Source organism: Branchiostoma lanceolatum, chromosome 7 (genome assembly GCF_035083965.1).
Source record: "Branchiostoma lanceolatum isolate klBraLanc5 chromosome 7, klBraLanc5.hap2, whole genome shotgun sequence".
NCBI classification, from domain to species: Eukaryota; Metazoa; Chordata; class Leptocardii; order Amphioxiformes; family Branchiostomatidae; genus Branchiostoma; species Branchiostoma lanceolatum.
Window position 1 is genome coordinate 11,121,064 of NC_089728.1, and position 24,074 is coordinate 11,145,137.

Here is a 24,074-nt window from a genome sequence, read left to right on the forward strand (position 1 = left end):
AACAAATGAAATTGCTTAAGAGATTATTCTGATTTTGCTTCCAGTTCAGATATTCGGAAGGACAATATTTCTTTTTTGATTTCAACTGTCTGGAAAAAAAGCTGCATAAAAGTAACTCACAAATATGATGTTGTTTTACACAGGTGCATCGTGCCAACCCTGGCTGTGGTCACCCCTATACTGGACTTTGGGCGCTGTTTCCTAGGCTTCCCTTATGAACACAGCATCAAGATCCTAAACGACACCAAACTGCCTGCAAAGTACGACATCATACCACAGGTCAGTCCAGGATGCTATGAATGACAGTATCAAACATTTCAGATTTCTTCATCTAAAGATGAAAAATCATCATCTAAAGATTAATAGCTAGATGGTCCCAACATTAGTAACAACGAAGCTGGCCTCAGTACATCTAACTTTCCTGTACATGTATTGTGGTTGCACCAAACAATGCAAGTCAGAACATATTTTTCTCAATCACCATTATGCCTAATAAAGGTCTCCCTTGTAACACTTCTCGTGATGAATGATGTGTACAATGTAATTGATTCACATGTCCGTTTTTGCCATTGACACAAGGCTGTGGATGATGCGAGCAGCCTGACGTACCAGAGCTCCCAGTGGCGGGGGATCCTCCAGCCCCACACGGTGACAGAGATCCCCCTCACATGTACAGCACAGCAGCTCAACGAGGCTGAGGAAGTCGTGTACATCCACATCTTTGGCAGCCAGGACCCTCCTATGGTATGTGTCCTGGAGCTTTTCATATGTTCAACATTTGTTCTGTTTAGGTGGCTTTTGTAAAAGATTCTAGGGCTTATTATGATCTCTACATTATTATGTGCTGATTATTTCTGTGTTACTGAAGATGTTGTTGTATTTGTGTTGTGCAGCAGGTGCATGTGTGCTGTGTAGGAGAGGGGCCAGTGGTGCATGTGGCACCTACAGAGCTGGACTGGGGAGATATCCAGGTGCTGACAGATATTCACAGGACTGTGCAGCTGTCCAACGAGTCTCTGATACCTGCACCCTTCTCTGCACAAATGGTCAGTACATAACCTGTAGGATATACAGTAATATGACACATGCAATTCATTTGTATGATAAAAAGACGATAGGTACTGTGGAAAATGTAGCACAGAAAAAGACCCTGTCTATGCTCAAGACCAGAACTGCAGTCAACAAGCAGTAACAGATAATATTTAACAAGAAAGATTTCAGATATGACCGATTTCCATCATATTGATTATTCATCTGAACTATGCAGATATCTATTTCTAGTATGCCTGCATGTCCATGTGCACAGTTTTTACAATCTGTTCGTTAATTTTCAAAAGAATATTCATTAAAAGAGTTCACCGGCCCTTTCAATATGTAGATACAGACACACCTATTGTTTTACAGATGCGGCCAGGGTCTGTGTGGCGGGTTGAGCCCCAGGAGGGCGTGATTCCTCCAGAGTCTGCCCAGGAGCTGGTCCTCACCGCACATCTGGACGACTGCATCAGGTTCAAGGACAAGCTGTACATCCAGTATCCCAGCAGCCAGCCTCGCACCATCCTGGTCCAGGCCTACGGACACGGCACCACAATTGTTGCCAATCCCCCCATCACACCTGCCGTTCACCTGGGCCCACACTTCAGGTAAGGACACACCTGTGAGCTATACAGCCGCTAGCAGCAGTCCAGTGAAGTATATAACCCTCTCTATATCAGTGATGAGGTACTGTAATTCAAAGCCTCAGGCAGGTTTCGCCTTTCATTATAATGGAAAAGGTGAAAATAAGGTATGTGATGGAGCATGAAAGCTGCTGGCCACGGTGCTGACATAGTGCTGTTCTTGTGCTCCAGTGACAGCCCCTGCCAGCACCACTTCCAGCTGACCAACAAGGGCCGGCGCCACCAGCAGCTGTTCTGGCACACCGAGGGGTTTCCCATGTATCGCATCCGCAGGGCCACCTCCAACAACAACCAGGTATGGCGTTCTTAGTAAATCCTCTTTGATATAAGCTCCTTTTCCTATCATTGAACATTTCCTTGTCTTCTTGTTGACTGTAACTTTTGATGCTCATATTTCTGGAGTTTCTTGAATAGAAGGCAATAACCTGTCAAAGTGTACAAGAGCATTTTTTTTTATCTACGAATGTGACATTCTGACACCTCACCTCCCTGACAGACTGGTCCAACCAGTGAACCCATCTTTCACCTGAAACCCCATCGTATGGAGCTGAACCCGGGACAAACCATTGATGTCATGTTGGAGGGGCTGACAAAAAAGTAAGTTACGTGGAAGCCATTTGTATAATACCTTTCACATGTTATCAAACAATTTTGTACAAAGCAAACACAACAGCGCATCCTTGAGATGTCTAAATAACTGTCATGTCTTGCCACCTCAGGCCCCAGGTCTTGCGGGAGCGTATGCTGTGCCATGCTATCATTGGTCAGACCAGCGGGAAGGAACACATCATGACGATGGACATCAACGTGGAGTTCATCGCTCCACTGCTGGATCTCTCCACCCGCAACATCAACTTCAGGATAGACAAAGTATGTAAGGTCCTTAAGCCTTCCACCACACTAAACATGTGATGATGTTCGGTCTATTGTGTCGTAAATATATCATATTCTTGATTTATGGGCTAAAACTGTATCATAATCATGAAATGTCTTTATCATAGTAAAAGGACTACTAGGAATCCTTAGAGTCTAATGTATTCTTTTAATGTGCCTTAATACATTTTTGTGGATCATGATCTAGCTGTACTGTACAGTAATTGAGTCTTAAAGACTAGGACCTGTTAACTGTGCCTAGGTACAAATTCATTTATGCAGCAGTTGGCTGTTTAATGATTGTGTTGTATTGCTTCCCTGTGCACAGAACCCAGAGGATGTACTTGAGGTGCAGCATCAGCCCCTGGAGCTGAGGAACATGTCTTCCCTGCCCCTGACTGTGCTGCTGGATGTGGACCACCCTTTCTCCCTGCTGTTCTCAGATGGACGCTGTGTCACACACTCGGTAAATCTCTCCTACTCCGTTCAAGTTCTTTATAAAGCTGAAAATGGGTACCATCTCTATGCAGTACATACAGAGAAAAATCAGTCAATCATGGCTAAGATTGATCACCAGGGTCCCTAACTCTGCCACAGAATCACCACTGATTCAGCACCAAGGAAATGATCACAGGCTTTGATGGAAGAGGTGCTTCGTTTGCAAAAAATCCTGATAGGGTGATACATGTGCAGCTACTTAGTAGTAGTAGTAGATTACAAAGCCCGCCTTTTCAATTACAAGTCAGAAAAACATCAATAACATGGGCATGTCTAACTTTAATATGAACATAAAAGTTTTAGTACATATGTCACCAAAATCTTGTCAGGACAGAGTTTTTTACGTGTATCTATTTGTTCTGTCAGGAGCTTGTTCTGGCCATCAATGAGACCATCATGCTCCAAGTACAGTTTGACCCAGCATACTGCAGTGATGCACACTCTCGAACTGAGATCAACAATCTAAACATCACCTATAAGGAGCATCCCAGCAAGGTATCAACTTGTTCTTCTTTGTTTTGTAGTATACTACATTTTGTATGATTGGAGAGAGTTGAATACTAATCGATGTCACAAATTTTTATACACATCTTTGGGTGACAATTTTTCTTTTCAACATCATCATAATTTTTCCAGAGCATAGAAACCTCAACGTCTTAATTAATGGTTAGAAATGGCCACTTAAAGCCATCAGGTGCTTTTGACAGTCTTCCACAAGTACCATATGAATATCAATATGTACAATATGTTCCCTAAAAAAGTATATAATTGTTAAATCAGATAAACACCTGACAGACATGGAGAAGAAGTGTCACCATTTGCCCCCCTCCCCACAGGATAAGGTCCAGCTGTGTGCTGAAGTCCACTTCCCCAACCTCACATTTGAAAAGATGGACATCGACTTCGGGTGCATCTTGAACGACACAGAAGTGACCCGTTACCTGGATGTGACCAATGAAAGTCCCATGCCGGTCAAGTACCGCTGGTCCTTCCTGCTGGACGATCCCACTCAGGCAATCAAGTAGGTCATCAGCTACTTTAGCCCTCCTCTGCTGATGTAGCCTATAATCAACACCAATAGCACAAATTGATACCTCTGGATGTGTTCACGTGGTGTTCAGCCTCATGTCAGCTAGTTAAGTGCTCTTTTCTACCACCATGAAATTTTAGAATTCTTTAAAATCTTCTGTTAGTTTGGGTTTTTTTTGTTGCTTGTGCTTTCTTAAAACAAATCTTTTTGTTAAAATGATATTTTGTTGATGCAGGTTTAGCAGACAAACTGAGGAAGGAGTAGTAGTGGAAGAACAGGTGCTGCCTGAACACACCAAACTTCAGGTACAGATAAAATAGCATTAACAGGGCAGAAAATACTACAACTTTAGTTAATGTTTGGTAGAAATAGAACACTGAAGATTACCTGACATGTGAAAATTAGACATCTACAGCTGCAACCATCTGCAGATGACTTTTTCTCAGTCCTCAGGTTCAGTGGTAACCATTACTTTTAATTACTGCACATGATTTATCTGCAGGTAACCATAACCATAACCATGTGAACCACCTTTAAATTTGGTAAGCATTTATTTAACAAATCCAACTTTTACCTAACTTAGTTACCCCCAGAGGAGGAGGACTTTGGAGAGACAGCTCCCATGGACACAGGAGGAGGTGAGAAAGAGCCTGAAAAAGACGACTTTGACCTTGAAGGGGATGACAAGTATGACGAGATGGTCCGAGAGGTCCTCAGCAGAGAAGAGATAGGAGCTGAGGATGCTGAGGAGGAGATGGTGCTGGAGGATGTGCCTCCCGAAGGCCGGCAGAGCGTGGTGAGCCGTACAGCTGAGAGGCCGACACTGGAGGAGCGACGGGAGGTTCTGCCTCCTCTGCCCTGGCTGCAGAAGGAAGATCCCACCCTACAGCTGAACACAGGCATAGAGGAGGTAATGCTGACTTGCCATGTACTTGTAGGTTACAAACAGGTTGATATGACTGCTGTCTATGTTGAGAAGTACACGTTTGAAGGGAGCATCCAGGGTAAGGTTGACTACACTGTCTTTGATGCAGAACTACCACTGATTCAGCACCAAGGGGATTGATATTTCTCAGTTTCTTTCCAATGTAACATAGCATCACATCCTTTCTTTCTAATGTAACATAGCATCACATCCTATGGAAGTATGGATAAAGTTTAACAGCTGTAGCTGAATGATGGATTCAAAGTTCCCTTTTGCCCTTTTATGTCCTAATGACTCCCCCTCCCTACCAAAGACCACAATCAGGGTCATCCTTCAGCTGTGGGCATTTTTTCTTCAACTGAGTACACTGAGAAGTTAACCTCGTTGTTACCTGTCCCCAGGTGTTTGACATCCTCCCTTTGTACGGGATCCTGCATCCCGGGGAGACACAGCGCGTGTCCTTCACCTTCTACGGCCACTCCGGGATCGGCTGCAACGCCACCGCCATCTGCGAGGTGGAGGGTGGACCCACCTACGAGGTGACGCTGAGGGGCGAGGCTTCCCTCTTGGAGTACAGGCTGGAGGGGCTGGACATTGATTATGGCAAACAGGTGAGGCTATAGTCTCAGAATAGGGTATAAGAAGTATCAGGTGCTTTAGAGGAACACTGACCAGTGCTGCTGTTGATAATGGAGAGTTTATGGCCACATCTGGGCAATACAGTCATCTGTAGTGCTGAATGGTTGACAAGCAAACCTTTTGCAGTAGACTCTGGATTCATATTGTGTATGCTGATTACCGTCACAGATTAACCTTCATATGGAAGACTCTGGATCTTCATTTTTAAGAATCTGTCATAATCAAGACTGAGCATTTTGTATGTAGCAATGACCTCCCATAGTCATGCTAGTGCTTGATATGTTACTATGTTACTAACTCCATGTTTCTTGTTCCCAGCTGTTTGATCAGGTAGCCGAAGCTGAAATCGTGCTGTACAACACTGGCAAGGTGGACTTTGAGTTCGCTGCCCTGAACATGGACCCAATGTTGCAGAACAGCCCCCCTCCAGGCATGCCTATTCTAGTCCCCCACACAGTAAGTACTGCATTATATTACAAATGTAATGAGGCTTGTATTACCATTTCATCTATATTCATATGACTTGGACTATCACACTCCATTGTTTTATCGCTTCAAAAGCAAAGCTGCAAACTATAGATCTAACTCTACCTCCACTCCCCAAAGGGTCAAGTTGCAGCCAACAGTCAGCAGACTCTCACCCTCAAGTTCCTGCCAGGAGCTCCTGAGAAGTTCCACAAGAAGTTTCAGGTGAGGAAGGATTGTCTTAATCTTCACATGTCACTCTACAAGGTTGCTTTTGTTGTTCACATTTCTTTATTCAGCACCTATTGTGTATAGCAACTGATCTGTGGCTTGGCATGAATACAAAGTCATGGTGATTGCACTCATACAGAAGAATAGTAGACTAAAGAAAACTAAAGCTGTGAGACAACAGCTCTTTGTTGACAAAAGTTATTACTCTTCAAATGACAACAAGTGTAGGGATGTGTCAGTTAACCTCTATTTCCCATCCTGTAGATCCAAGTGGCTCACTTTGAGCCAGACATCATCACTGTGCACGGAGAGGGAATCTTTCCCCGCCTGAGCTTTGACCTTCCCCGTCTGCCAGACGACAATGGGCAGTACACCCGACTGATGGAGCAGGCCAGGGATGCGCTGACTGTGGAACAGAAGGTGCAGAAACAGGAGCCTGTGATGATGAGCCGCGCACAGAGTGAGCTGTCTCTGCAACCTACAGGCGGCACGGAGGAGGTGTTTGTACAGGCAGAGGTATGTCGTCTCCTTCAGCAACATTTTAAAATATCATGAGACATTGATCAAATCAGATTCAATGTTAGTATTCGAATCATATATACAGTTGAACCTCAATCATTCACTGATTGTTCCATATCCATGGTACAGTGATAACTGTAGTATAATGCACAGAAATCTGATTTTTCTTCTTACATACCTTAAGTATGAACAATCAATGTTTTGACCATTTTCTCTCTGTTTTCCCAGCCTGAGTTGCCGAGTGAACTGGACCTGCAGATGGAGGTAGAACGCAGGATTCTACACAAACATGCCACCTCTGTTCATCCAAAACTAAAACTGGCACAGCCTCCAAATGCCCAGAAGAAGCTCCGCAAACAACTCACCCAGTAAGTACAGTTAAGATAGCCGTTGAAGTCTCTCAATTTTTTACGTGAGAACGCTGTCATCAGCGTAAGCAGTAAAGTAAATAGAGGACATGCAAAAACAGCATTGTCCAGTTGTTGGTGCCTTGTTTTTATATCATCAGAAAAAAATCAATTTTCATCCAAGTTCAAGAAAGATTTATATATCTATAGTTTTATCCATGTATGGTATTATAGAAAGATTTAATCATGAACATGCTTTCTTTGCTACAGCACGGAGTTGCCCCACTACCTCCTGCACTTTGGGTATGTAGTGTTGGGGGAGGTCCGGATACACATTGTACGTGTCACCAACACCGGCTACGTCCCAGTGTCCTTCAGCGCCGACCAGTCCCGCCTGCACCACTCCGGCTTCCACATCGGGCTGCACCACATCCACTCCCTGCCGGGCTACCCTCACCACGAGACCATGGACTTCCAGGTCACCTTTGACCCGCGAGGGGCCAACCTGGACCTGGGGGAGGTGGAAGCCACTGTGCCCCTCCACATCCAGGGTGGACCCACCATCATGCTGTCCCTCAGAGCCACCGTCACCATGCCAGAAATGCAGGTAGGAACAAATACTCACACATACATAAGTCCAAGTTGAAATTAGAGTGTAAGGTAGCAGTTTATAGAGATGAGCAATTGAACACTTCTGCAAATACATGTCTTTAGGTAATAAGTCCAGAGAACTTCTGAGTAACCAGAACACTTACTTTCCTATAAGACTTTTGAGAAAGTCCACCGTTGTGAACATTTTACGATCTATATTAACACTTGTGGACTTTCCTTTGCAGGTGTCCGAGGAGGTGTTGGATTTTGGCACTGTCCAGTGCGGTCAGTGTCAGGTCATCACGGTGCAGCTGTACAACCACAAACAGGTGCGCTGTGAGTGGTCATCCATGCCGCAGGAGAAGCAGAAGAAGGGAAAGGTGAGGTCATGTCCCATCCCACAGGGCTGTGGTTAAATCAAGTCTGCTGCAGTATGCAGCTGTTTCTGTCAAGTAGTCATTTCCTGGCCTGAAGTTATTTCATCTTTTGATTATAACAAACTGTAAGATTATGTAATGGAATATGTTATCATAATTAGAAATAGGTCAAATAGAGAAAATGTGGAAGACTCTTATGAAAAATATAACTGTAACAAGCACGATTTGATAGGACAGTTTAGATTGTGAGAAATCTATAGGTTCATCATATGCTTGTTTCAGTGTACACTATTACTATAGTTAAGGTTTGACTAATCAACTAAGGATGTTGTTTATTCAATCTTCCAGGTTGCTCGCCATGTCCCCATGCACTTACGTCGTCAGATGTGGCCAGACAACAAAGCCAAGCCAAGACACTTTGAGATCATGCCATCATCGGGCGTGTTGTTGCCAGGGCAACGGGTCAATGTGCAGGTCAAGTTCATGCCAACAGAGGAGGTATGGGACACTTGATATGTTTGAGACAAAACCCGTCATGTGTGCTATAGTTAGAATGACATTGATTGATAATATGACCATGAATGAAATCTGTCATTCTCACATAGGCAGAGTGTAATTGCCCATACACCTGAGGCTTATATTTGTTTATTCATGTAGGATCACCAAGAAAAATAGGCACTGCACAGTTGATAATTAGCATCTGTTATTGTTGTAAGATATGACTTCTCTTTGTATGTAAGACAGTTTTGAGTAATATGGGAGGATGTGTATCATTATCACAAGAAAAGTGATATAAATTCCACAAACAAAACATTAAGCATCTCCCCCTGTCCTTGCCCAGACCCTGTACCACCAGCGGCTGCCCATCCAGCTGGCCCAGAGCAGCCGGCGCCTGGTGCTGCTGGTATCGGGACAGGGCCAGGAGCCGCGGCTGGAGTTCAGCTCCTCCCTGCTGGAGTTTGGACCCATCCTACCCCACAGCAGCGGAGACGAACAGGAGATCATGCTCAGGAACCCTGCAGCCTTCCCCATCGAGGTCTACTCCCTGGAGTTTGACCAACAGTACCTGAATGAGGAGAAGGTTAGCACTATGTGTTTCCTGTTTTTTTTATCAATTTCACTTTTCTGTGTAGTATATGCATATTTTACTAACTTTGACAAAGTGAAGGAAAAAGAAACAACGTAATTTTCCCCACAGATTCTCCGCTTGATGAAGGGTTACGATGAACAAAACACCCTCCTGCTGCCACCCCGCTCTCCGGGAGACGGCCTGCCCTTTGAGCTCCAGGACTTCTATCAGGACTACAAGAAGAAAGAAGAGGAGACCCTGCAGCCTGGTCCAACTGAGGGGGAGAGGGCTGCTACACAGCAGGAGGAACAAGGTACCTTAATCTTGTTGGGTAGATGGATTAATCCTTGGATGAACCAACCAGCCGTTAGACGGATGCTAAAGATTGATTAACATAATGTAATAGCAGCATTGAGGATATATGGCACCCGTAGATAAGTAAAAATCACTACTTCACTCCGTTGAGGTGAAGTAAAGATATGACAGCTCTGTACCAGCCAGACATATGCATACATGTATATTTCACATCCCTATATTTTCATTGCATATTTTGTCTCCTTCCCCCAGGACCTGACGGAGAGAAGGAGGATGGACCCGTTGGTCTGGAGGTACAGGATCACAGCACGCCCCAGCCATCAGTCCCACCTGCTCCCAGCACCAGAGCCGACCCTGACTCCGCCCCTCACCTGGAGCCGTCACCGGAGGACGAGGCCCTGGATGCAGGTATGCCCAGTTTTCAAAAAAGACATTTTAGCTACAGAACTACCTCATATCCTATAAGGGCTGGATTATGAATAATCTATTTGAGGCGGTTAAACATAGCTGACAAAGAAATGCGTAGCAACAGAAAAATGATTTTCACAAACTGATCACTTTATACAAATGTACCAGTTTTTAAACACCCCACAGTGCCACTAACAGTGTTTTGGCAGATCTTTTTTTGTTGTTCTAAACATTTTCACCCTTTTTCAATTGTAGATGGAGAAAACCAAGAGGCTGCTATTGTTGGTGTGGGGGAGCTGGAGATCACACCTGTCTCAGCATCCATTGCTCGACACCTTGGCATTGACCTTTCACCTGAAGGCAAAGCAGCACGTAATCGTCGTGGTATAGCTATCGTGGTCCACGGAGCTCCACTCTCTGGTAAGCAAGCAAATGCTTGACTAACATTCAACATTTTTGTGTCAAAGTTGGGAGCTTGTAGGGCTGAAATCAAGCGATAGGTAATTTCAGAAGTACAGCCCTTCAGAAATCAGACCTCATAGAACTCCTTAATTAGCAATGAGATAAACTAACTCGTTATTTTCTATTGTAGGTAAAACTGGAACAGCAGTGACATTGGCCAAAACCTATGGTGCTGCCATGTTGACCATTGACGCCATTGTCCTGGAGTCCATCTCCAGCGGGAACACCCCATCAGGCCTCCGCGCCCGTGAGATGTGCGCTGCTGCCGCCAGGGAGAACGCCGCCAAGGACGAGTCCACCGACGCTGACAGGAGTACGGCTGTCCCCGGCAGCCTGAGTGTGGACGCTGTTACAGCACACACAGCAGCAGCAGGGGCGGCAGCAGGATCAGGTCAGTCATCACATGTCCTACTGACAGCTGCGGGAGTGCAAGGAACACATACCAAACCTAAAACCTCAGAGAAATTAGTTAAAAGGATATATTATATGATACAGCATTAATGCAGAGCAGAGTAAATAAGTTCCACTTGGCCAAATTTAGTACTTTCTAAGTAATAGTCATCAATGTGCCAAACTTCATCTGTCATTTTTGTTTGATGCTGCAGGTTCTGTAAGCCTGGCGGGGGGCGCTGCTCCTTCCATCATCTCCAACGTGAAGAAGACCAGTATTGTGAGTGGAGCCCAGAAGGCTGGAGGCAGCAAGGCAGGAGGGAACATCTCCACTGGAGAGGGATCCAGCCAGCCAGCAGGAGGTAACCAGTCTTAAGTATTTTGCTGCATTTTTAGTGAAAATTATTTTCCTGAGGTTGAGAAACTTAGTGCTGGAAACAAGTGAAGGTTCCTTGCCCTGAAACACCATGTAGTGGATCCTATGTACTTGAAGTCATGGCTTGAGGTGGGATGATATGAGATAGCTTGAGATCATGCAAACTCACATGTTGAAGTTCCGGTCAAAAGATTTTGCTACAATGTAGACAGATTTATAAAAGTTACTGTAGTGTGCTATATGCAGTTTATACACATTACTGATGAGTTGTGTGTTCTGTTTGTTCAGGCGCCTCCAGCCCCCCTCCCGCAGCACCCATCCAGCGGAGGCTGAGTGTGAGTGCCAGTGTTGCAGGGGAGGAGGGTCTGATGAGCTGTGTACTGCCTGAGGAACTTCTGGTTGAAATCCTGGCTGAAAGGTTTCAGGTACTGGAGTCAAAGACATTTTAACACATCATGTAATGTTTCCTCCTCTGAATCACTAGTTGTCAAAAATGAACTGAAATGAGCTAAGCACAAGTTAATTTTCAGTTGTTTCTTGGAGATTGCCATGCCCCGCAACACATTTCCCTGGACCTCTGTTTCGCAGGCAGAAATATAAACTACATGTCAGCATTACTAAATGTCAAGGGGGGACTCAATATATCCCAGATAATGCAACATATCTCCTGCACCATAGTCTCAACTGAGTTGCTTTAGCCTCAACAAGTGCTTCCTGCCATGTACAACCTAACAATACATGACCTGTGCAATGTTTCTGTCACTCAGTTGAACGACTGTCACCAGGGTGTGGTTATTGATGGGCTGGAGACCCTGTTCAGCCCCAGTCAGACGGCCGCTGGCCTGGCCGTGCTGAAGGCCTTCAATAACAGGAAGTACATGTACTTCATCACACTCGGGCTGGAGATGGCTGTACTCAAGGCTCGCAAGCAGAAGGAAGAGGAGGAGAAAGGTGAGGAGTCTTGTCTCTGCAAACTTGATCTTCATTTCAATTCAGTTTTGTTGTCAGTATTAAACATAGCGCCAGTTATGAACACAATTGACAACTTAATTCAGCCGAATGTGCGATCCACGCATAAGCCAAACAATAAACAGAATGTGAACAACATGGCAGCTGACTGACAGGAGGTTTTGTGACCTCTGATTTGTGTAACAACATACAACGTTAGAATGTATAGTGGCGTGGGGTTTAGATTACTACATGAAATTGTACATTTCAGAACGACTAGCATGCCAGAAGGAAGAGGAGGAAAAAGCAGCCCTGGAGGAAATGTCAGAAGACGAGTATGACAACCTGTCACCTGAGCAGAGGGCTGAGATTGACAGGAGACACCTGGTCGCCAAGAAAGAACGGATGCAGAGGTCAGTACTGTTCTGAGATATATAATGAAAGGGATGTTCGAAACAGAGCAGGGAGGATCATAAGAGGGCGTTGTGTGAAAATAGAAAAAAACTGTATACAAAAATGGACAAGAATGAAATATACACTGCCTATACAGCTGCCCTGATCTGACATTTTTATGCATGCACACACACACGGATCAAGGTTAGTGTCAACCATCACTAAACTCCTCGCCAGTTTTTACCTCTACAGTGTTCGAAATACCCACCTGCAGTCTGCAATTTGCAGAGAGATTTTCAGGATTGCAGAAGAAAAATTAAAAACCTGCAATTTTGCAGAATGAAAAAATCAGTCGTGAGATTCAATGGTTCTCAATTTAGCAAACTAGCAGTGCTGTACATAAGCTGGAACCTGCACCGCGCAAACCTGACAAACTATGCAGAGGACAAGGTTTTGCATGAGCCTTTTTTATGCCATCCAGTAACATAATTTCAATTTTTGAAATTTTATCTTTTCCTTTTTCCGTGGGCCATGGCTGTGCATTTTTGTCACAGATCGTGTGATATCAACCATGCATCAAAACATGTATTCCTCGCAAGAATATTATTGTCCTTGTTCCTCCTTATCAGGCATGCAGGTTGTTGAATTTTTTACTTTTGAAATGATAAAAACTATTTGATTTGATTGATATTGAATAAACAAGCCTTTGCTGTTCCAATTTCGCTTGTAATTTGAATTTTTCACACACATGTAGATAGGCATTATTAGGTTGAGAATAAATAAATAGATAATTAAATAAATAAGTAAACAAAGAAGGTTGTAGTACGGCTTGTGTATTTGCAGAAAATATTTTCAAATTGCAGAACAAAATTGTGACTTTCTGCAATATTGCAGAACATCGGAAAAAAGTATTTCTACCACTGCTCTATGATGTACTTCAGTCAGTAGTGACCCTTAGTGTCAGGTTGATTGGGTTGCCTCCTACAAATGTGTCTTCTGTCACTGTAGGGAGATGGAGGACAGACTGGAGCGGGAGCGGCGCGAGCGGGAGCTACAAGCACAGCTGGAGGCCAAGAGGGAGGAGGAAGAGAGGTGAGGAATGTGTCATACGTGTATTGTAACTCCATATTGTGCAGATGCAGATAAGGTATATGGCCTGTATCTCATGTTGTTGTACTGTTCAGGTAAATATATAAGATTTAGTATGTGTGAGGTGTTTGTGAGATGACCAAGTCACTCCAAATGTTTGGCAACTGCATCTCAGTGCTTCAGTCCTATAACTTATAGACTTGATTGTGGAATGAAGAATACTAAAATTGTTTTCACCAGGATGAAACACAAAAGCAAGCGTAAAGGGGGCAAGGACGATGGAGGTGCGGGTAAAAAGAGCGTAGCTGGTGGGAAGCCGGGCGGAGCACCAAGCCAAGACCGTGTAGCGGCACTGAAGGCTGTCAGTTCTCACGGAGTGGGAGAGCACGGCGCCAAGGGCTCTCCTTCTGCTGTGGGCAGACCAGAGTCTCACGAGACGGACAAGAGTGATGAAAAGGACGAAGGGGGAAAGTATGTGATGTCACAGTCTGTCAATTATGTCTAGATATGATGGTGGTTTCCCACTTGATTTCATGGTTTGAATCTTGTGGTAAGCATATGTTGATCAAGAGAAGACATATTGAAGTAAGAACATTCTTAAAGCTAAAATCAAGCCTTGTCACAATTTTTAAGTGTCTTAAAATCTTCAGCATCTTTAAATAAAAGCGTCCTGTTGGAATTCTGTCCTATCAGGAAGAAGAAGGGAAAGGATGGCAAAGGACGCCCTGTGTCAACAGATGTGACAGCTAAGGACTCCACGGCCACAGCAGCAGACGAACCTATACCAGAACCACCCCCAGAGGAAGTCCAACTGGCCAATAGGTGAATATTGTTACCTAGATGGTTTGGGTTGTCAAGGATAGGATTATGGAGCATACTAAATGTATTACAAGTACTAAAACTACCATACACTTTTCACTAGCAATGAGGCTGTGTACCAATGTTTATTTGACAATTGTCATAAGTGATGAAGATGCTTTAAATCTGTATAAAGAAGATCCAGTCATCACCCACCTGTGAAGAGTAGTGACTTGAATTTCACCAAAATCAGTTAATCAAAGGTAGGTTATCTAGACTAAGTTTGGATTTTAATGACAGCAGCTTGAGAATGAAAAGTCTTGTCAGAAAACTTATGGTAGGCTTATTCTACACACTCAGGTTCAGAGCGTACGAGCACACCCAGAAGGATATCTCCCCCATCCTGGAGTTCTGGGACCGCACACAGCTGATAGTGCACAGGCCCACCACACCGGATGAGGAGAAGGAATCTGCTGAAGACCAACCACCACCCTCTGCCAAGAGAGGTCGTGCCAAGGACAAGGAGAAGGAGAGGATGGAGAAGGAGAAGCTGGAAAAGGAACGTCTGGAAAAGGAGAAACTAGAGAAACTGAAAGAGGTATGGTTTTGTTATCCTTTAAAATGTCTTTGCATGATGATTCTTATTAATTATTTGAAATACCAGTTAGACACCTTTACATTGTTGTAGTTGCAATTGTCATTCAATACAGTTCTTCATTTATATATGTATGATATAACAGTTTTAGCTTAGTGTGTGCCCAGCCAATGCCTTGACAAATGAATTTTGCTGGGAAAGAAACAGCTGACATTGTTGACAAGGGGTTTTCAGATCCATGTCATTGTAAAGAATTCCTTATACTAGATGTTGGTAGGTCTGACATGACTAATTTGACACATCTCTCTCCCCAGGGTGCTGGCACGCCCACCTCTCAGCTGGGCGGAGAACCTTTCCCAGCTGATAGTGACAAGGGTGGGGAGGAGCAGGCAAAGGAGGAGCTGGGGGTTCCACACATCATCTTAGACGCTAGCGACCCAGACGACCCATGTGGGCCCCGTCTCCTGACCTCAGGACAGCTGCCCCCAGTGGACGAGGTGCGTTTACCTTCCTGAACTCCTGTAAACATAAAAAAAGCAACAGATGTATGTCGCTGTGTTTCTGACAACCAGTTCATATTCTATTTTACACTTGTAGTAGATTCTTAGAATACAGATTTAAGATAAAGGCTTAGTGGGTATGAGTGAAGTTTACTGACTTCAAATAATCTTAAATACTTGTCCCTAGATTTTGGATGGACTGGGTCTGGGTCCCGGCGGCCCACCCATCCCCCCTCCTGCCACCTTCTCGGTGGTCCCGTATCCCGTCAAGAGGAAATCTCCACCTGGCACAGACGTGGCCAGCCACTACATCTTTGTGGCAGCCTCACAAGACGACCCGTAAGCCAATACATGTTGTTTGCTTGCCTCTTGTATCTGCGTCAATGTGTGCTGTATTTCTATTCACAAGTTTTTTTTAAAAACTTAAAAGGTTAACTTTGTTCTTGTCTACATGTAGCACTTTCATCAATTGCAGTCAGCTCTTTTCAAGTCAAGCCAAACTTTTTTCAGAATAATCAAAGTGCTTTGTTATCTAAGACAACAGAGAAACAGCATCATCAAACCAGAAAATCTAAATCATTATCACTCTATATTTTAGTCATTGCATAGCACATAGAATGACGTACTTTATTGCATTGTGCCACATGTATCCTGTTTCTGGATCAAAAGACAATGTTTCTGATGTTTTTCATAGGAACGTTGCACCAGAGGACAGACTGCCAGATGTTGAGCCTGACACTGAGTCTGTCACACCAGACAAGTCTATCAAGCCTGAAAAGGCAAGTACTGCATGGTCATTTATGCCAGTTGATATCAGTGTTGGAAGGACATGTACACCTGCACCTATGCAAGGGTGGAATTAAATATAATCTTAGCCAGCCATACATGGTTTGGGGGATATCTTTATCAACTGCTTTTCACATTATGCCGAGCATGAACCAAATGGGAACACGCACTTCTGTCTAGTTCGGTTTGAATAATCAGATGATTCCTGAATTTGTGCCTAACAGGAGGAACACACAGCAACCTCTAGTCGTGGGCGGTCCAAGGAGCGAGACAAGCGATCGGGGACCGACAGTGTGAAGGATCGCCGCAAGTCGGCCAGTCGGAAGGGCAGGAGAAGCTCCCTGTCAGCACCATCCCCACCCCCTGGGGCTGCTACCCCTGGGTCAGAGGCAGATGGACAGAGGTTTGTGAAGTTCTCTACTTTCTGTAGAAAAAGGTGCAAGTCAATGCTCCTGATTGAATGGAAAGCTACTTTGCACAATATAACATTAGGGACCATACGATATTTAGCGGTGGGGGAGGGGTGGTGCGTTGGGGGGGGAGGGTCATGGAAAAATTTTTCGAGGTGGGGGGGAGGGTCATGGAAAAAAATTCTGGGTTGGGGGGGAGGGTCATGGACTTTTTTTACGAATCCGTTGAATTGTTGTGCATAAACATTATGCTGTGGGCCGACAAACTGACGCTGTAAATAGCCCGCTATGCTATTTTCACCCAGCGTAGCGGCGAAAAAATACAGAACTACCGTAGTAAACATGCCGAAGCACACGTCCAGCACGCGCCTCCACTGTTTCACAGGAAGCTATCCAGCTATCAGCTCTAAGGGAGGTACCAAATTCTAAATTAGCACCCCGCCTTACCGCTCCGATCTTATCTCACAGCCCCTCCCACCCTGCTACTCTCCAAGCAGAGCATGGGTTTCGGCTGGTTTTTGACGTGTTTTTAGGCGTTTTTGTCGGACTTTCTATTTTGTCATCTTTTTTTTTGTCTAGACAAAGTAGAAAGCCCGGCAAAAACGCCTAAAAACACGTCAAAAACCAGCCGAAATCCATGCTCTGCTTGGAGAGTACACCCGGCAGCATCGCGTCAAAACGTAAAAAGTAGCCGACATGGCCGAGTACGCCTCTCTGTGACGATCAGCGGGGTGGGTCCCGGACTATTAGAACAGCCGTAAATGTACATGTATCAGATTCCGGGTAATCTCCTTATTTGGAAGTTGATAGTCCGCAGTTGAGCAACACAGAAGCTGTTTTTTTTAACGTAAAAGATTCCTTTCTTTGTCAGTGCGGGAGAGAATTAATTTTCAACTGTATTTCTGACAAATTTCTGGAGCAAGGTTATGTCATTTTTCCATCCAGAACAGTGAATTGATGCACAGAAAATTCATTTCTACCAAAGTAGGAAGATAATGTTTCAACTAAATTGATAAGCTTCGCCATGATTGGACGATTCAGCTGCTTCAAATTTGTGGCGCCGCCCACGACTTCCCTTGTTCCCAGGGCATCTAGTCTTTCTGGCGCCTTGGCGACTGTCATCAAAGGCTGCCGACTGTCAATCAGCGGCAATTTCCTGGGAAAATACGTTGAGTTGGAACTACCAGCGAACTTCTGGCGACCGGTGATTTTTACGTTCCTTGAACTTTCAGTTCCACGTTTTCTGTAGTAGTTACAATTTGACGCAGAACAGCGGATTCGGAGGCTTCCTGGAACGGCGGCGTATATATTTGGGCAATCTTTGGGGGTGACGCGATTTCTATGGTTCCATGGTTCTCTAAATTATGCCGACAAAGGGACTTTCGCCGCAGAGAGAGTTATGTCGCCGAGGGACAACCGCCTCGGCGGCGATTTTTCTGGAAACATGTCAGCGTTTAAGCGTGGGAATACCAGGAATATCGCTTCTTATTTCGCACCGAAGAGAACTTCTGACAGCGACGATATTGTAGCGCTTCGACTTCAGAGAACGAGACGGACACAGCCAAAAAACGGAAAACTGGTATCGACTATTGATATTTTTGAGTAGCTAAATAAACCAGCGAGGTTAAAATCTCCTTGAATAAACTATTGATATTGTTGTTTCTGAGTTTTTAGTTGTCTTTCACGGTTTCACCTAAACTTAAGTATTGTATGTCAAGGTCCTGTGGAGAATAGAAGTTGATTGACTACCATGATTATCACAAATATGACCCTCAAAACTGAAAAAGAAGCCTTCTCAATAGCCTAAAAATGCAAGAGCTTCCGGGGGGCTTCGCCCCTGGGTCATTAAAGTTTAAACTTACTTTGTTTACCAGCAAAATTTGTTCATCAAAATTCGGGAAATAGCATTTCAATGGCTAAAGATTTTTAGATTTTCCTGCGGGTGCATGTCGCGCCTCCCGCGGCGAAAAATATGTCGGAGGGCATCGTCCCCAAAAAATCAAGCTGTTTTTCTTTTTACAATAGAGATGTCTATATATCTGCTTGATTAAACTTAGCTTACTCTTCCAGCAAAATTTGTCTCTCATATAACAGTTCAAAGGGTCACGATTTCAAAATTTTCTCAACTGTCTTGCCCCCTATACAATTTAATTTTTTTGCTGCCGCCTCTGGTACCGACAACCGCTGGTTCCCGGTTCTTGTTTTATAGCATGCGTCATCAGCTATCACAAGTGGACGCCCGATGCGATGTCCATATACTAGTACGTAGTAGTTGTTTTATAAATGGGGGTCGTTTTTCTACCATTTTTACACGATACCTGTAGGGGGAGGGTCATGGAAAAAATTTTCGAGGTGGGGGGGAGGGTCATGGAAAAATTTTTTGAAGTGGGGGGGAGGGTCATGGAAAATTTTTTTGACCGGACTTCCGGTGCACCACCCCTCCCCCCCCGCTAAATATCGTATGGTCCCTTACAGAATGACTATCTTTTTATCTTGAACTGTTATGTGATCCATAATCTTAATCATTGATTATCATGTAATTATTGTTTTTGCAGCACAATTGGAGATACTTCCACTGCAATTGAACATAAGAGCCCAAAGTGAGTCCCCACCATTCTCTTTGAATCTCTCAAGATGTTTATGATTTGATATGACAATGAATAACCATAATCCTTACTATGAAGTCTGGCTATTTATTGTTATCTTTATTTATCTATTGAATTTTCAGATAGCTGATTGACCCATTCAATTTTGACAATTGATTTTCAAAGGGCCCAGACTTCAAAAACAGTAAAATCATCAGTGTAACAAAGAAAATGCCATATGTTATGAAAGTTTAATGTAATTTTTTAACATCACTTTGGATGTGTTAAGAACTTATGTCATGATCCCTGCAGGCTGAGCACTTTCCGCTGGGTCATCCCAGCTGGGGGAGATGTGACGCTGCGTCTCCGCTTCACGTCCGAAGATCTGGGACAGTTTGATCAGACGCTGAACTTTGAGATCGTGGGGACACGCCGACGGTACCAGCTATACTGCCGAGGAATATGTGCCTTCCCAACGATCAGCAGAGAACCCAGGTATGATAACCTATCACTTTTGCCTTACATCACAAACTTCCTGTGGTATTAAACTTCAGACAATGTTTCTGTCATCCACAATGATTGAATGCTTCACTTGAAATATTGAATTATTATCGTGTTGCTTGCAGGGTTGTTTTTCCCCATCGCAAGAAGAGCAAGAAGTCTGACGAGATCGTTCATAAGAAGTACGTCCTGGGTACAGAGATCATGGAGTTTGGACCCCTACTGTGTGGAAAGACGAGAGACAGGTACAAGGAGGGCAGGTACCCAGAGAACATGGAGAAGCTGACCGTCATGAACACCTCTCCCCTGGAGGCAGACATCACCTTCTGTTTCCAGCAGGACGCTCAGGCTACCACGTACCTACTGGATCCTCCCAGCATGCTCCTCAAGCCTACTGAGTCACAGGTACAGTCCCATGGTGGAGCTAGCTTGTCTTCAGGCCTAGGGTCAATAGCTTTGTGTAATCTTATTACTAGTAGATGTTCTGTATGCACAAGATTAAGGAGCATCAAGGCTACCATCATTAATGTAAGACCAAATTGACAAAAAATGTGTCTTCTCCTGAGATGATTTGAAATAGGTGAATTTGAAAAATTCCTTATTTTTTGTATATCTGATCACTCTAGCTAGTTATGGATACATATTGCCTAATCTGGGAAGTGAGAACAGCTCTCTAGAAATAACAACAATTGATTAACATCAAATCTGTATGGTTGTTTAGGAGCTGACCATTTGGGCCTACCCAAAGACGCCTGGTTACTTTGAGGACTGCCTGGTGTGTTGTGTGAGGGAGAACCCAGAGCCTGTGGTGTTCCGCATCTCCTGCCATGGAGTCAAGCCCGAGATAGAGATGGACCGCAAACAGCTGTTCTTTGAGAAGGTCCTCCTGCACAGGTCAGTCTTACAGCACATATGGTTGCAAGTTATTATTGTTAGAATTATACAAACTTTGTCTTGTAGCTACAGTTAACCACATTGAAAGTGGCATGCAAAAGGTTGAGTGTTCAAATCCAGGTTGTGTCCCATCCAATGCAATTCCAGCACTTTGAAAGACAGGATACTAAGCTAACTGTTTTTGTTGAAAAGAGCCAATTCTGTCCTTTTTGTCATATCCAGTGGGAAGTTAGCTTTTCAGTGTACTAAAGCTGAATTGCATCAGGTGACATTTTATGTTTTCAAACTGGTTTCCTCTTGCTATCTGTCATAATTCACTTCCTGTGTACATGTCATTTCTCCAGAAAAGACACCAAGACAATCTACCTACGAAACCCAACCCTCCTTCCCGTGGCCTGGCGCATCAGTGGCGTGGAGAATCTTGGGGACGACTTCTCTCTGTCCGCAGAGCAAGGGGTCATTGAGCCTAAGTCTGAACTGGCTCTACACGCTCACTTCCGTGCCATGAAGCCAACCAACACCAAGAAGATCATTCGTCTGGAGGTATTGATGGATTCTGGCTGTATTCCTCTTACTAGCTAGCAGTCATGGTTTATGGTTCAAAGGACTAATTTTGTATGAATGCACACCATCTTCATTGCACTCTTCCACTGCTGTCAATGTCATATTCTTTTTATATCATGCACATAGCTCTAAAACTTAACATGTAACATTACATGACTTGTTATCTAAACTACAGGTATCAGATGTTGACAACATCATGGGCCTAGTGGATGTGGAGAACATTCAGGTCCACGCTGAGGCCTATGATGTCGCTCTGGACATGAGCTTCCCCAAAGGTGCAGATGGTGGACTTGACTTTGGCGTGATCCGTGTCATGGATGAGACCAAGCAGACTCTGACGCTGAAGAACAAGGGAAGATATGAGATCGGCTATGAGTGAGTACATTTTGCTTATGGTATCTTTGAAATAGATGTATACACAAGTATCAGTAAAGAGGAATCAAAGTGTGCTCAAGGATTGAATGTTTATTTGGAGGTCATTATCATTTTTACTTCTACCACAAATGATAAAACTTTTTACCTGTCTGCCCCTAGGTTCATGTTTGAGACAAGCGACCCTAACCTGCCCGAGGTGGGGAGTCTGTTCTCCGTGCTGCCCCAGCACGGGTCCCTCCTGCCCACAGACAGGCCCACTCAGGTCCAGGTCATCTTCCGCTCACGCTACGAGGTCAACATCAAGGACCTGCCCATCCTCAGGTGCAAGGTATGCCACTGCACAGGTTTTACATTCTTCATTTCTCAGGCACCACACAATAGTTACTGTATTTGTTTGTGTTTGTTGCTTAATGTATGTCTTGTGTGGTCTTCCACGGCTTCTGTTTCTGTGATTCCCATCTACCAAAAACATTTATGTACTACCTCATCCACAATAGTTACTGTACTTATTTGTGTTTGTTCTTCCTCTGAGTCTGACTCATATTATTGGTAAACTGCCACTACTAGTTCCACACCCAAGCCATGTGATTTACCGCCATGACGATGACTTGTTCATGTTCCCCTACAGGTGATAGAGCCCAGCCTGGGTGACCAGGGGGAGACAATAGCCAGTATCCCCATCAAACTGTCTGTGCGCTCTGTCTTCAGCAGGTCAGAACTTGTCTTGATGTACCTTTTTTTTAGTTTACATTGACTACAGATCCATCCTTAACTGAACATGCAGTGCTATGTGTAAATCTAGTGCTGGTTTGATTTGTCAAGATTTTGTTTTTTCATGATTTATGCAGTAATGTAGATTGTTATTTGAACAAAGAAACACTCAATGCCCATTAGATGTTAGCCAAAGGTAGCCATAACGTAATTGTTAGTACTGTAAATGGATGAAATGAAGTTACAGTATGGAAGTTGTAAAATCTTGTCCGTTTACATTATAGATAGTACATAGTATGAACAGCTGTTAATTCCTGACCACAGACCACAATCTTTTTTAAACTAACACTACAACATGGGGATGTTACAGATACGTCATCTATCCAGAGAAAGACATCCATTTTGGTGCCATGATGGTGAACAGTCGTAAGTCCCGCACCATCACCATAGAGAACAAGGGAGAGTTCGACTTCAAGTACAGCATCATCCGCTACATCAAGGAGGCAACTGCAGGGAGTCCTCAGAAGCGCCTGTAAGTGAAACTCTTTATTACACTTCGCATTATATACGTCAGGCGTTGTTTACATATCGATACCATATTTCCTGTTGAATGTGAACTGGTTTGGGGAGTATTTCTGGGCATTCACCATGTTGCTTTGGGATATCTGTTGTGTTGTTTTCGTGTACCTACCTGAAAAATCTGTCTGATGTGAGCCGTTTACTGTTACTAAATGTATGTTCATAAGACAAATGCAATCATGTATCTTGCAGTGTCCATGATTTTAAATGTCTGCTTATTGCTATTAGAAAGTCAGACTATAGAATGTGTACATCTAGTTAAAAAATTTCATGTTGTCTCCCTACTTTCTCAACATGTCTTATCTTTCCCTACCCAATGATTCCCTGGATACATGCAGTAAAACACTGCTGTTTGGCAGTAAAAGCATTAGACTGCTCAGTCACTTTCCAACCAGGTAAGTTTGGTGTTTGGTAGCTTGATTAGCTTATGGCTAGCTAGTTTAGCCTAGGCTTTCTGCTGCTGCACTCCACACAACACCAGCTGGTAGTTCAGTACCGCGGACAGTGCACACCTGAGTCTGTAGATACACTGTGCCATTATTCCTGTCACTATTCCCTCACCAGGCCCGTCCCAGGTAAAGCTCGCACCAAGTCCCGTGATGGCTCCAGCTCCGGAAAGTCCATCAGCAAACCAAAGAAGGCAGAATCTGTCAGGTAATGAACGCTTGGTCAAATCCTAAACAATGCCAATAGGAAACCTCAGCCATATACAAACATTTTTGTCAAGTATTTGGTAGCCCTGAATCTGAGATGTCATCATGTTCTATAGAAATCATGATTGTTGAAAATACCATCTCAATGCATGCATGTATTTATCCATATTTTGAAGCATTACTGGTAATCCAAAAGGGATGTTTTTTTAATGTTATTAGTTTTCTGAAGTGAAGAAATAGTTAACAAACTGACCACAATTTTTCTACGGGGGATTTTTCATGTTTTATTTCATGTTTGATGACAGTAACTATGTTTTGATTGATGGCTGGGCCTTCATTATGTGCCCAAATATCATTTAGTATAATTTGTGCTTATGTAGGACTGGTGATCATGAACTATAGTACAGAAGCACTAGATCAGACCTGTACCTCCTACGCTCTATTCTGCAGATTAGTAGAAGTGGTGTGCTTTTCCTAGTGGTGCTAGGGATCTTTTGTA

The 24,074-nt window shown here is 43.9% G+C and overlaps 1 protein-coding gene across 1 annotated transcript in view; it reads left to right on the top strand.

The window, feature by feature from the left end:
- The window catches only part of LOC136438364 (hydrocephalus-inducing protein homolog), a 45,034-nt gene that overhangs the window by 5,812 nt on the left and 15,148 nt on the right, over nucleotides 1-24,074 (top strand). The window contains exons 14-60 of the mRNA XM_066433131.1: nucleotides 144-279; nucleotides 580-744; nucleotides 894-1,046; nucleotides 1,405-1,643; nucleotides 1,851-1,974; nucleotides 2,176-2,276; nucleotides 2,399-2,549; nucleotides 2,881-3,018; nucleotides 3,417-3,545; nucleotides 3,887-4,071; nucleotides 4,316-4,385; nucleotides 4,664-4,990; nucleotides 5,407-5,616; nucleotides 5,963-6,100; nucleotides 6,251-6,334; nucleotides 6,605-6,856; nucleotides 7,088-7,227; nucleotides 7,477-7,813; nucleotides 8,043-8,177; nucleotides 8,523-8,672; nucleotides 9,016-9,255; nucleotides 9,373-9,556; nucleotides 9,811-9,966; nucleotides 10,222-10,386; nucleotides 10,559-10,819; nucleotides 11,034-11,180; nucleotides 11,483-11,619; nucleotides 11,962-12,145; nucleotides 12,414-12,555; nucleotides 13,544-13,627; nucleotides 13,865-14,095; nucleotides 14,318-14,446; nucleotides 14,783-15,020; nucleotides 15,332-15,514; nucleotides 15,705-15,856; nucleotides 16,212-16,296; nucleotides 16,528-16,706; nucleotides 19,269-19,313; nucleotides 19,611-19,793; nucleotides 19,925-20,204; nucleotides 20,521-20,693; nucleotides 21,038-21,236; nucleotides 21,433-21,632; nucleotides 21,792-21,960; nucleotides 22,261-22,343; nucleotides 22,714-22,875; nucleotides 23,487-23,576. Of these exons, the coding sequence (XP_066289228.1) occupies nucleotides 144-279; nucleotides 580-744; nucleotides 894-1,046; nucleotides 1,405-1,643; nucleotides 1,851-1,974; nucleotides 2,176-2,276; nucleotides 2,399-2,549; nucleotides 2,881-3,018; nucleotides 3,417-3,545; nucleotides 3,887-4,071; nucleotides 4,316-4,385; nucleotides 4,664-4,990; nucleotides 5,407-5,616; nucleotides 5,963-6,100; nucleotides 6,251-6,334; nucleotides 6,605-6,856; nucleotides 7,088-7,227; nucleotides 7,477-7,813; nucleotides 8,043-8,177; nucleotides 8,523-8,672; nucleotides 9,016-9,255; nucleotides 9,373-9,556; nucleotides 9,811-9,966; nucleotides 10,222-10,386; nucleotides 10,559-10,819; nucleotides 11,034-11,180; nucleotides 11,483-11,619; nucleotides 11,962-12,145; nucleotides 12,414-12,555; nucleotides 13,544-13,627; nucleotides 13,865-14,095; nucleotides 14,318-14,446; nucleotides 14,783-15,020; nucleotides 15,332-15,514; nucleotides 15,705-15,856; nucleotides 16,212-16,296; nucleotides 16,528-16,706; nucleotides 19,269-19,313; nucleotides 19,611-19,793; nucleotides 19,925-20,204; nucleotides 20,521-20,693; nucleotides 21,038-21,236; nucleotides 21,433-21,632; nucleotides 21,792-21,960; nucleotides 22,261-22,343; nucleotides 22,714-22,875; nucleotides 23,487-23,576 (7,845 nt within the window). The remainder of the gene's footprint in view (nucleotides 1-143; nucleotides 280-579; nucleotides 745-893; nucleotides 1,047-1,404; nucleotides 1,644-1,850; nucleotides 1,975-2,175; nucleotides 2,277-2,398; nucleotides 2,550-2,880; nucleotides 3,019-3,416; nucleotides 3,546-3,886; nucleotides 4,072-4,315; nucleotides 4,386-4,663; nucleotides 4,991-5,406; nucleotides 5,617-5,962; nucleotides 6,101-6,250; nucleotides 6,335-6,604; nucleotides 6,857-7,087; nucleotides 7,228-7,476; nucleotides 7,814-8,042; nucleotides 8,178-8,522; nucleotides 8,673-9,015; nucleotides 9,256-9,372; nucleotides 9,557-9,810; nucleotides 9,967-10,221; nucleotides 10,387-10,558; nucleotides 10,820-11,033; nucleotides 11,181-11,482; nucleotides 11,620-11,961; nucleotides 12,146-12,413; nucleotides 12,556-13,543; nucleotides 13,628-13,864; nucleotides 14,096-14,317; nucleotides 14,447-14,782; nucleotides 15,021-15,331; nucleotides 15,515-15,704; nucleotides 15,857-16,211; nucleotides 16,297-16,527; nucleotides 16,707-19,268; nucleotides 19,314-19,610; nucleotides 19,794-19,924; nucleotides 20,205-20,520; nucleotides 20,694-21,037; nucleotides 21,237-21,432; nucleotides 21,633-21,791; nucleotides 21,961-22,260; nucleotides 22,344-22,713; nucleotides 22,876-23,486; nucleotides 23,577-24,074) is intronic.